Source organism: Mytilus galloprovincialis, chromosome 1, assembly GCF_965363235.1.
Source record: "Mytilus galloprovincialis chromosome 1, xbMytGall1.hap1.1, whole genome shotgun sequence".
NCBI lineage: Eukaryota > Metazoa > Mollusca > Bivalvia > Mytilida > Mytilidae > Mytilus > Mytilus galloprovincialis.
Genome location: NC_134838.1, coordinates 18,599,933 through 18,613,510, shown reverse-complemented (window position 1 = coordinate 18,613,510; position 13,578 = coordinate 18,599,933). Strand labels below are relative to the sequence as shown.

General features: G+C 33.9%; 1 protein-coding gene across 1 annotated transcript in view; it reads right to left on the bottom strand.

Annotated features, from left to right (window-relative positions):
- The window catches only part of LOC143068132 (interleukin-6 receptor subunit beta-like), a 31,204-nt gene extending 28,682 nt beyond the window's left edge, over positions 1 to 2,522 (bottom strand). The window contains exons 1-2 of the mRNA XM_076241942.1: positions 2,431 to 2,522; positions 420 to 719 (exon numbers count right to left, since the gene is read on the bottom strand). Coding sequence (XP_076098057.1) covers positions 420 to 719; positions 2,431 to 2,518 — 388 coding nt within the window. The 5' untranslated portion in view covers positions 2,519 to 2,522. The remainder of the gene's footprint in view (positions 1 to 419; positions 720 to 2,430) is intronic.
- Positions 2,523 to 13,578: the final 11,056 nt, after the last annotated feature.

The following is a 13,578-nucleotide window of genomic DNA, read 5'->3' as shown; positions in this document are numbered from 1 at the left end:
AAAAAATAAAACAACACCTATATTTCACAGTAAAGATGATATTTATATTTGTCTAAATTGATTAAGTGGTTGAAGAGGAGAAGTGGATTGGAGTTCATTCAAAATATGTGGGAATCCCTCTAGTTGATGATTAAAAAAACAGCCTCTGCTGTGGACTATACTAAGTGCTATATATGTTAAAAAACAAGTTAATCCTGCAATATGTTAAAAAAAATCAAAACACAAACCTATTTCTTACCTCTTCTTTATACAAATATAGCACCAATTTATAGGGGAGTTCTTATGGAGGTTTATACCAGGGTATATGATTAATTCATAGACATTTCTGTTTACAAGTCCTAACGTTGTGCATATATGTATGCCTTGTTGACCTCCCCTCCTCTCTAAGAAAAATTCCTGGATTCACATCTAATACTTACATTCAGTTTGTACTGTTGTTTGACCCACTATGGCAACATTGTCCCAGACTTTCTCTGTAAAATTAGGATTCCTCAGGTTACACACATAAGGACTGTCAAATGTTGTTGTCATCAGTCTACTCAACCTTAGTGAAGTACTGTTTAGGATAGTTGTTTCTGTATCTGGAACGTCAATGTCATTTCCATACGAAAAACATAATTTTGATGCGTTGTCTCCATTTTCAACAGTTTGTGAATCCAATGTACACGTTATATTTAAGTATTCATCAACAAACAAATATGGGTCACTTTGGTCCATTTCTACAATTATATAAAATGAACAAAGGACTCTAATTTAAACAGGAAACCACTAAGATTCTGCTAAACATGCTATTGTTCTTATGATTTTGGGATATGTTTTAGATCAGTTATTGTTCTTATGATTTTGGGATATGTTTTAGATCAGTTATTGTTTTTATGATTTTGGGATATGTTTAAGATCAGTTATTGTTTTTATGATTTTGGGATATGTTTAAGATCAGTTATTGTTCTTATGATTTTGGGATAAGTTTTAGATCAGAACTCATGAAGTTAACACATTCTGCTTGTATTGCAAATAAAACATGAAGGGGGAATGTGTCCATGGACATTAATGATGCCCGGCTAACATATAATGTTATAAAAGGACATTTACCGAAAGAACTGTTAAAAGAAAACTACTAAAATGCTGGATATCCCTTATCTTCAAACCCATTTCGACAACTAGGACTATTTTAAATATGGCCATTTCTATTAAATCATAATGACATCACAACCTTAGTTTTGCGCTAAAGTTTCCAAATAGACTTAACTATATGTAATTAATCAAAGTGATGGGAATCACTTATTGCAACATGGGAAGAGCAGTTTGAATAATTTCAAAAATCATATTTAGCAAGGTTTACCGGTAGATAGGGTGTGGACAAAAAAGAACATTAATAAAACTACATGTTTCCTTTTACATTTTATCTTTAGAAACAAAACAAAATTCTTCGTATAAAGTTTATCAATTATCCTGGTAAGATATAGGACCAACAGATAGACTTGAAGCTAAGAACTTATTATTGTGTCAAAATAATAATCTTAAAAGGTTGGTGTAGGGCATTTTTTAAGTTGAAACATAGATATACTATTTTCTCCTCTGAGAATTGTTTAATGATTTTGAAAACAATTAATATGATTATATGACATTGAAGATTAAAAGTTGTGAGTGTATTTTAATCAATTTATAATTTAAATATGTTTTTCGGCAAAGGGCATTGAAAATGTACTTGTTCAACTTAAACAAATCAAAAAACTTATTTTATTGAAATGTTGATTCTTTCTTAATTGAACAAATATATATGTACTTTAACCTATAATGGTTTACTTTTTAAATTGTTATTTGTATGGAGAGTTGTCTCATTGGCACTCACACCACATCTTCCTATATCTACTTTTTATATTCAAATGATAAAAATTATTGCCAGACATTTAATGGGAAATTAAAATTAAAAAAAATAGTTTGTTCTAACATGTCTAATTACAATGAATTAAGAGTTCTAAAATTTTATTAACTGTTTCAAGCCTATCACTGATAAAAGAAAATGAACTTATTTAAATTGTTGATTAATTACAATGATTATTGCAGATTTATCAAGTAATTTATAGGCCATACTTGAAAAACCTTTTATATCATTGTATATATTTATATTCAGATTTCATTTTTTTTTAAAGATCTTGTTAATTCTTTACCATTTATTATACGGATCTATATTTTGTAGATTTAGTATCTAACCTGTGCTTAGCTTCTTGTTGCTAGGGAGGCCGGTGCCTTAGGAAAGATTTAAAACAAGCTCCAATCTTTCCATAATCAATTTTAAACGGATTGAATAATTCAATGTCAGGGGGCAGATAAGTGTCCTTGGTACTGCTTATTTAAATTTACACAAACAACACAACATTTGATATTTCAAAGTTTTTAAATAAATCAGTTTTGTGAAATTTAACTTACCTCCGCAATTGCAGCATGTCCCCCGGCATGCAAAACTGGCCTGTACAAAACCATACAAAAACATACACAGCAAGATAACATACTTCATTACAAGTCCTGAAACAGATATTTTGTATTGCTATCAGAGGTAAATTGAGGTTGTCTAATCTGTTTTATGTCAAAGCGAAAATATAAGTTAAATACACCATAAAGTCCTGAAATTATCTTATTAAATGATTCTTATGGATGAAGAATTATTGAACAGCCAATGAATATTATCAAATAAAAATGATGTACAAAAATGTTTGAAGCTATTAAACTTTACAATGATATATAGGTGTTAAGTATGTATTATCAGTCAGCTTTCCAAAAAATATGAAAGTTTAAATCCTTAGTAACTTTAGTCCACCACTAATTACAGAAGTGACATTAATCCCATGTCCTGTATACTTAAATAATGAATCTTGAAATCTGAAAGTGTTATTTAACTTTTTTATTTTTGAGTCAACTGTTACTTATTCGATTGTCAATTGTATGATTCATTCGATGCATTAGGCGTTATTCGGCCCATATCTTGACTTTCACTTCTGTCATCAGTTATGGACTTGACAAAACTAAAGCTACAAAGTTTTGATATCTAATAATTTACGGGTAGCACAAGGTTTTAACTGGTATAGTTTTAAAATTTGGCTGCTGTAAACTTCCAAGTACATGTAGTTCATTAAAATTGACCACTGAGGCTGTGAGTTTAATCAGGGCTTCAGCTTCAGCAAGGTGTGTTTGACTTAAACAATCTTAATTAATTTTACATGTACAAAGTTGTTGGTTGACAAATAATAATATGATATTATATTTCTGGATAATTATAATAACTGACAGAAAAATCTCCCTTTAAACCAAACAATTATATTTCATTGGCTGAGGTCTACTCTATTAATTTGTATATTTGTTTGATTACACACCAAAACTTGAGAACGAATCAAAGATTTATTTCATTTGTTCCCAATTGTTTAACCCCTAGTCCCACTAGACCACGATCGCACTACGCTCATGTGATCTAATACCGCAGTCCCACTAGGCCACGATCGCACTACGATCTGTGCAAAAAATCAAACTTTGATGATTGTAGTACGATCGTGTAGATCGCAGTAAGGTCGTATCACGGTCGTGGTGAGGTCTTCAAGATCGTGATGAGCATGGCCAACTTTGAACATTTTCAAAACAATCGTGGTGCGGTCGTAGCAAAATCATGTCGTAGTAGAAGCGTAGTGAGAGCGCACTAAGATCCCAAAGGTCGCTGTACCATCGTAGCGAAAGCGTGATTCTATTCGGAGAGACTGCGCTACGATCTCTCAATACGACCACCACGTTCTCACCGCGACCTAATTACGCTCCCACTACGACTATACCTCGCTGTTCAAGCCCATAGTGAAATTTTAGCAAGCTCTTGCCGTCCTCATCACGCTTGTAAAGAATTGCGCTAATATTAACGTACTTTTTTGCGGTACGGCCACTATCTTTGTGACGTCGCGTAATTGTGATATTGAATAGAAACGTATAATGGCAGACGTAGTTCTATCTTTAACGCCTTAGTTAGCTTACGATCAAATACACAACGCAACGCAATAATCTACATTGGTGCCGTGACTTCAAACGGAGAGAATGGACATCAGCCGACTAAAATCCTTGAGAGCGGGGAACAAAGCAGCAGTAACAAAAGTTTTTAAAAAACTTGAGGAAGCCATCGGAGATTCAGAAGTAGACACGGAGGAAGTATCAACATTGCTCGAAGCAATTGAGAAGAAAAAGAAGACTTTAGCCTCAATAGACGAACAGATATTAAATGCAGTCGAATCAGAAGATATTACAAATGAAATTCTTGAAACAGATGAGTATTATTTAGATTTAGAAGGTAAAATTCGAAAATTTAAAAAGTTCTTAAAACCCGTACCAAAAGCAGCATCTTCGATCCTAGATTCAAGCGCACCAGAGTTTGTTCCGTACACAAACCCATTTACTCACACAAGTCAGCAGTTATCTCAGTCAAGTTCGACCTCAAGTAATAACCATCGCCTACCAAAGCTATCTCTTCCCAATTTTAATGGAGACATTTTACAATGGCAATATTTCTGGGATTCATACGAAACCACGATTCATCACAATCACACATTAACTGACATTCAGAAATTTTCGTACTTGAACTCACTGCTTCAATTTGAAGCTGCAAACGTAATTTCAGGATTGACCATGACAAATCCAAACTATCACAAGGCAATTGAATTATTGAGAAACCGCTATGGCCAACCACATAAAATCATTAATGCATATATGAGAGCACTACTTGATATACCCGCACCACATGATACATTAGAAAGTTTGAGAACATTTCATGACAAATCAGAAGCTTACATACGGGGTCTAGAGTCTCTCGGAAAATGTCAGGACATGTACGGATCGCTATTGATACCAGTGATTCTCGGGAAGTTACCGCATTTGGAGGTTTCCAGGTTTTGTTTGTATGTAATTATTAGGACTTCTTGACCATTTCTTTAACGACTCAACCATGCTTTTCGTTTTTATGTAGATAAGACCGTTGGTTTTCCCGTTTGAATAGTTTTACGCTAGTAATTTTGGAGGGCTGTTCGGTGTGAGCGAAGGCTCCGTGTTGAAGGCCGTACCTTGGTCTGTGATGGTTTACTTTGATAAATTGTTACTTGGATGGAGAGTTGTCTCATTGGCACTCATACCACATCTTCCTCTATCTATTGACATATCTGTGTCCTCTCTGCTATCGTTCACTTAAATATCGTCATTTCAGCTTTATGGACCAGCTTTGTAATTTCAGGATTTGTTACTAACAGAGCTGTTGTCTGCTCTATGGTCGGGTTGTTGTCGCTTTGACACATTCCCCATTTCCTTTCTCAATTTTACTTCCTATGCTTCTAAATCAACCCCTACCACCACGCCCACGTGTTTTAGTAGATTTTGGTGGTATGACTGTATTGTTTCCGAGAAATCTACGTATTAATCAGAAATAGAAGGAATGGATCTGCATTAAACTATTTTAACCGCTGGGTCGATGCCACTGCTGGTGGATGCTTCGTCCCCGAGGGTATCACCAGCTCAGTACTCAACATTTCGGTGCTGACATGAATATCAATTGATTGAAACTACTGTTCTGAAAAATCGAAGAGTTCAAGTCCTATTTTTGGTTTCAATATGGAAAAGAACGAATATGGGTTAATGGCACGAAGACATCATTAATCATTAAATGCCACACAAGAAAATAAATCTAGAGCTGACGACACGAACTTCCCACTTACAGACAGCCATCTCTGGATAGCCTCAATCAAAACAAGAACAGCCGAACCCAAGGGCACATCAATGACTTAAACAGAGACATGTATATACTAAAGAGATACGCGACTTGTAAATGTCACTGACTTCACGTGTGTAAACTCGTACCCAGCATCCTCTAATCATATGATAACGATATTAGCGGTAGTATAGACAATCGGTAAATAATCACTCGGAACACCCTGTTTTTTTTTCTTTGTATTAAGGACCAGGACAAAGACCTTCAGAATTAAAATCTTGTATTGTAAACAAATTCGCAGGTGAATGATAACGACAATGTTAACATGTAGCATTAAGCGGTCTGTTAATTAGGGGGTCCCATGATTAGGTGTGCATATTGAAAATTACTACCTTTACAGGAAATTACTGTGTAATGTCAAAGATGCCAGCAAGCGAATTTCCCCTTTTAAAACTTTATCTCAATATTTATATCTATATTAAAATTGATGCTTGGTGGTCGTTGTCTTATTTACGATGTCCAAGACAGATTTTTATCATGGGACGACGATTTAGATTTAGATATATTGTTTGTGGAAAACACAGATACTGATCCAATTGTAGATAGTGACGACAACTTTGTTCTAGAGACAGTTGTGAACCCCCCAAAAAAGGTCAAGGGAATTGAAAAGAGTTTAAGTGCAGATGGAACTGCTACTGATGGTTTTGAATGTCCTGACTGTGACAAGATTCTGAAATCTATCACTGGGTTCCGTGGACACACTTCAAGACAACATGGAAAACAATTGAAAGGCAATTTAGGCGAAAATGTTTTTTTTTCTTCATCTTTTTAACAAGGACGCATTTGTTTTAATTAAAAAATTCTGCTCCAATAAGGTATGAAAATGTTTTGAGTTTTTCAAGAAGTTTTTATAAATAATGTTAAAGAGAAGGGAAAAAAACATAAAAATGTTTTTAAATCTGATAATAGGAATTTATTTTTAAAACACAATTAAAGGGAAACGTAATTATTTATAAATTTATCTAAAAAAAATATAAAACAAGCAAGTTTTTTTTTATAAATTCAATCTTTTTAAAAAGAAATAAACCATGTTCCCAAAAATAACTGAAATAAGTCCAAAATATTATGTAAGCATTTAATGAAAACTATTTTTTTTTAAACAAAGGGAAAATATATAATTATTTGTATTCAAGTACTTACATTTTAAAATATAAAAGAAAAAAAATTAAATGAGATTTTAAATCTAGTAAATGTGTACTTCAGTTTACAAGGATCATTTGTAATAAATAGAGGCTTTATAATCTTGATTTGTCTTTGGTCTTGTGAATAAATTAAACACTTGACAACAAAAATAAAAAATATGCGTTTTATACATTTTACTCCGATGGTCAATTGAAATTTTAATGAATATATTATATATGTGTATCCTTCAATCATTGGCAAATTGTGTTCTATAATAAACAGACTGGTAAGTACAAATGTATCCAATTCCTCATGCAATCAATATTTCTGACCCCTGCTGTCAATATGAATGTAATATTTGCCACTGGAAACCATCCAAATCAATAAATAAAAACCAATTTTTTACTTTTGTTTAGCAACAGACCACAAGGCTAATAAACCAAACGTACATGTACATGTACAGGAGAAAGCAAATACACACTCTTCAACTCCCCAGATATCCATAGATGAGATTTTTCCGAATGCATACCAGTCAACATTTAAAGCCCTTGAAGATGACCCTATGATAGCTTTATTTGAACCAACAGATTTTTTTCCCATTCTTCAGGTATCAAAGCATAAACCAAAAGTTGAGGAATTTGTTTTCATTGCATTCTGTGCCATATTTAAAGACAATGCAAACATCACCATTGAAGCTGACAGGGAAACCATATTTTTTCAAGTTTTCACCGCATACGTTTAAGCGACACTTTACAGACTGTTGGTATCACCCTCTTTCAATCACTTGGTTTTATGGACTCAGTCATTACAAACTTTGTACAGAAATTTCTGCTCTAATTGATGAATCAAGTCCTAAAGGAACACTTATCCAAAAAAAACTTGAAGCAAACGCAAGCCTTTGACAACTCTCTTACAGATAATGACCCGAAAATTTTGTTTTATATTGCTGGGTTCATCATTCGTGCACTCCATAAGAGATACAATAAACTGAAAGTATCAAGTCTTAAAGAAGAAAAGTTATTGTGTGTTCAAAGTTTGCAAGAATCATCAGATACCAAGACATTTCTAAGTAAATTTAAATCGTGGACAGTTAAGAAAGATCGTGGTGGTCGCAAGTTTCCAACTGATAATTTTTATCTTCTGGTCCGTCACATGGGAGATTTTGTAAGACAGAGTGTAAATTTGGATAATTTTAAGCGCATCTTCTCTCGCAAAGACCCACTAAAAGAAAAGATTATGGATGCATTCATGGTGAAGCACTATGCCTCACAGTTTTTTCCAGCCAGTGACAATACTTTGTGTTTAATGAAGGACATTCTAAATGTGTTATTAACTGTTCGTGGAAATGCAGTGAGTAAACTTCATCGCAGAAAACTTGCTAAAAGCAACAAACAGAAATTCAAAAATCCTTCCAAGCCTTCAAGTAGTTTACGACAAGTTTTTAAACCTAAAGTTACTAATTAAATAAACTTTTATAGTCATATCAATTGATCAACAATTTAATTTATGTTAAATATTGACAATTATATGTATACTAGCTATAAGTTGTGTAGCAGGAACTATTCTGCGTTTTCAAAGTGAACAATGTTAAAGTGGTTGGTGATTGAAAAAATTTTGTTTCTTGTCTTATTAAAACATCTCTATGTTTTAAATTTGATTCTTATTGTTGATGTATCGTGGCAAATTTCTTGTGAAAATATGTATTTATATGTCTCTGACTTAAATGGATCCTTTAAATATAAAAAACGACTTTCGACCTCTATGTTGAAAAAACGACCTGCGACCTGTTCATTTCCCTTAAAAACGACATCATGACCTTGCGACGAATTTAAAAGCAACCTTGCGACCTGAGGGGGTACCCTGTGGGGGCCTCAATTCTATAACTTCTTTTATTAAATCGATGGAAACAAAGAACACATGTTTTAAACAAGTGAAAATAAGTTAAAATAGTACGCAATATGTTCTTATAAATATTGTCCCATAACATTTATGTTTACAGAGAAAACAGTGGGTCAATATTCACAGAGCGATATATGACAAACAATATATCATTTTATATGTATACTTGTAAATAACTTGGACAAGTTGTGTGGACTTACCTTCTCTCGTTTAAAAATATCACTTCATATTTAATTATAGATAACTTTGGTCAATCTCCATGGTAAATTTACAACTGTTATTATGAAAAACAAAAACATTAAAGCATGCCATTTAGTTCATACGTGGTAATTACACTTCCTCAACTCACAAAAAATTAAGGTAATATTTCGGTTTCTCGGAATTGGCCGGAAATAACATGATAATATCCCTTTTTAATCTAATATGATTTAGTATGGGGAATAGGCAAACAACACATGGATTCAGATGCCTTTGAACACTTGCAGTATAAATTTATTAAAGAAATTCTAGGAATACATTGTAAAGCATCGAATGCTGCATGTTTAGCCGAGCTGAATAGATTGCCTTTATATACCAGAACTGAATTTTCAGCAATAAAATATTGGCTTCATATACTTGTGTCAAATAATTCACTTGCCCTAAAAATATGTAAAGCAACTGAAAAAAAATAACTCTTGGATAATAAATATGAAAAATCTTATTTCAAGACTTGGATTTCATTTTATTGATCTAAATCCTATTGATATTAAAATTTATTCAAAACCCATTCAAGAGAGAATCAACGGTATAGCCTTCCAGAAGCAAGAGACTAAAATCAATCAAAATAAAAAAATTAACTTTTTTAATATACTATATAAACCAAATAGTAGACCCTCGTATGTTGATCAATGCAAATCCAAATGTGATAGATCAACATTATGTAGATTGAGGTTTAGTGCTCATACTTTATCTATTGAAAAGTGACCAGGTTGGTTGCAGTAAAAGCACACTGCTGATTGAAAATTGCTGTTTGATTTACCACGGTTCCCATCATTGGCGTTGAATTGGATAAAGCCACGAAAAAATTCTTTGGTGTTGAATTTTGTACCATTCTTGTCTGAACGACCATTACTATTTGTTGATTTTCCCACCTGACGATCATTTGGTTTGGAATTCCTTCTCCTTGAATTAGCTCCGATGATTGCGGACCGTAAATTGACGGCATCGTCCTTATTATCAGCCAAAGGACTATCCAAATACTCTTGAACAGTATCCCATCCATGCTTATCGGCGATCTTTAGAATTTTATTGCGTTTTCTTAATGTCTCTTTCTCTTCTGAAATTAGGCGTGATGCGGCGTCCAAAGAATTAAAACTTAACAAAACTGTCAATTTTGGACAATTTATCCGAATGTTCAATATAAAAACTATGCTGTATGCGGTTACCTTCGTTCTTGAATGTAAAATCTGTTGCATCTCCTCCAGCTTTCTCCGACTTATCGTTAGCAAAACGGCTCTCAAAATGTTGAATAATGTTGTTATTTTGTTGCTCAAACGCGTTGCTTATTTACGGTAGAGAAGAGTGAAACAGCACCGTCTGTCGACAAATCATTATTAACACCACTTGATTCTGTCGGATCTCTCACATCTAGGTCTAGATCAGAGTTTGACATAATGTAGTCAGGAATAAACTGCAAACTGTCGTAGTTAATATAAGCACTTTCGATGAAATGACACACACAAATTTTCTTTATATAATACATTGTATAACGGGACCCCACCTTTTAAACCGCCAAAGTATTTGACGTGCATATTTTACCCATCTATATTTATAACCAAAACCAGAACTCGTTATACAACTACTCTCACTAGCCAGCTTTGAACTTATAAATAGTATAACTATACCACAGGGGAAAACTTTTTGGTAGAGTTTGTGTTGCTCAGTAAATACAGTTTATCTCCGCTTTTTGGTAGAGTTTGTGTTGCTCAGTAAATACAGTTTATCTCCGCTTTTTGGTAGAGTTTGTGTTGTTCAGTCTTTAGTTTTCTGTATGTTTTGTTATTGTTGTTCGGCCGCTTTCCGACGTTTGTACTGACTTTGGCTGTGGTGTTGTCTGTTTTTGATGGATTTGTATTTTGGTATTTTCATCTCGCTGTCTTTAAAGGTGCACTAGCTACGAGATATGAACAAATTAGAATTTGATTTCGTTTGATCCAATCGTTAATAAAAGTGAAATAATGAAATAAATATTCGTTTTTAGCAGCCAATGTGGTACAATTATGTCAAAATTAGCAAAGAAATATAACTGATGAATTATTTACTCGCAAGTAAATAATTGCATCTCATTGAATCCGTATTCATTTGACCTAAATTTAAACTATAAGCTAGAGATTGGTTACGCATGCATACGTCGTGTTCAGCCATTTAAAGTAAAGGAATATAAACATTGAAAGTGAAACAAAGGTGAACCTTTTCTATGACTGATTCGATCCATAAAAAACATTCTTAAGTAAAAACGTTAATAATCATATCTTTTCACTTACAACATGAAATCAAACAGACCTATAAAAATCTAATTGCACGAGGTCGCAATCTATTTATATTTATGTTCATGTCACAATAATGAACACACTCACCGACATCATATTACTATAATAACAATATGAAGCCGGTGATAATTACAGTCATGTATATAAATATTAATATGTTGGGTTCATTTTACCAACCTACGTTGTTGTTATCCATTATTGTTCATATAAACATACATTGTACGACAATGACACAACAAACCAAGACAAAGATAACCGCAAGACATCTAGAGGACAGAATACAAACTTAAACAATAGAAATAATATAAATGATCGCCCAATTGATGAAATGTATTATGATTTGGTCTTGGATTTTTTAACAACTTTTTCAATTTTAGATTCAACCTACCTGTAAATAATGAGGTGAATTCTCTGCAGCAAGTCCATAAAACTGACGTCGATTAGTCTTACGTGGTTTCCTACCTAATTGATTCTATCTCGGCTTCATCCGACGTTTATATCATCTTTATATCGGTTTAACAAACTAGATTCCTTATAGTAAAAACAATGTGATTTCAAATGAAACCTACGTATTATGACAATTATGACAATAAACTGCCGCAGCATGGTGGCCATCATGGACAAACAAGATGAACTATCAGCTCCCATACACTACATCAAACAAGACATCATATGTCACGGGTACCAGAAGTCCATTACTAGACTAGAATCTAGGCTCAAAGGAATAAAACCAGGAAAGCCAATGAAGAAAGATGCCATAGAATAATTCGAAGTCTTCTCAAATAACTTTAAAATCGACAGAAATGATAGAGGCACTCTTGGGGGCGGGGTATTCTTAGGAATACATGAAGATCTCATCAGTCAACTGAATTCCTTGAACCCGTCAGACTGCGAAATTGAATGGTGCAAAATTAAATTTAAAAAACAGAAAAGACCTTTTCATCGCATCGTATTACATGCCTAATAGAAATATGAAAGACATAAAATTTATCCACTCTCAACGTTTAAATTTTCAGTAAAACGCTCGGCGATAGCAGTTTGTATTCCAATGAATACTAAATATGCGATCGACCTGTATTATACTCATGTGAAGCAAAATTCATAAAAAGTCTTCTAAAAAACAAAAAAACAAAAAGATCTGGCAAAGTTGTTTAATGTCTTTTCGAGATATGTTGATGATGTTCTGTCACTCAATAGCTAGTCTATTATTTCAGTGAGAGTATAATTATGTCAATTGATACGCGTGTGCATGTTAATTCACAGTATGCGAACTTCATTAACAGGGGTATGCTCTATACACAAATACTCTCCTAACATAGTTGAACCAGACAACTCCATGGCTAAAAATGAAAAAGTCAAACAGACAAACAAAAGTGCACATGACACAATATAGAAAACTAAAGAATATGCAACACGAACCCCACCAAAAACGTGGGGTGATCTCAGGTGCTCCGGAAGGGTAAGCAGATCCTGCTCCACCTATGGCACCCGTCGTGTTGCTCAAGATAACACATCCGGTAAATAGTCTAATTCGGTAGTTCATATTCATGAAAGGGAAGGGGATTGTATTTACGACGTAGGGAAAATATCCGATATCATCTGTGAAACGGTTATTCCATAACGGTCAACCAACTCGTAATGGCGTCCGTAAAATTTACGAAGGGATGATTTCAACTTCACCATTTTGAACTCTTGGTTTATTATCGCGCCGCGGGTGAAATATCACGTTGTGATTGGTTTAACGCCGTCACTTAGTGACCCCCTATGAGACCGTATGGGGTTAGTAGATTTCATAGGGGGTTCATGACGCGTTAATGGTGACGTCATCTATCGATGTTGTTGTGTTTCGTTGTTTATTTTTCAACGTAACGCAGCAGAAAAAGTCCAGCGTGCGATAAATTCGTTAGACGGTTAACTACTGACCCCATACGGACCATAGAGGGTGAATAAAATCCATAGGGGATTCGGCCTCCGGCCTTACCCCTATGAATTTTACTAACCCTTTAGGGATCCGTATGGGATCAGTAGCGAACCATATAACTTATAATAGCTTCCTTGTGAGCAGCAACCCTCTATCAAGAAAATCATGATAGAAAATACAAGCACGGGAATATCGTATCAATTTGGAGATATATACCCCGTATGCAGGTGCTGCTGAAATGTTGCTACTTAGAAATGGAAAGTCCACAATTGGAAAGCTGAAATCATCTCTTTTGTCGTAAAGTTTTGTTTTCAACTGACTCT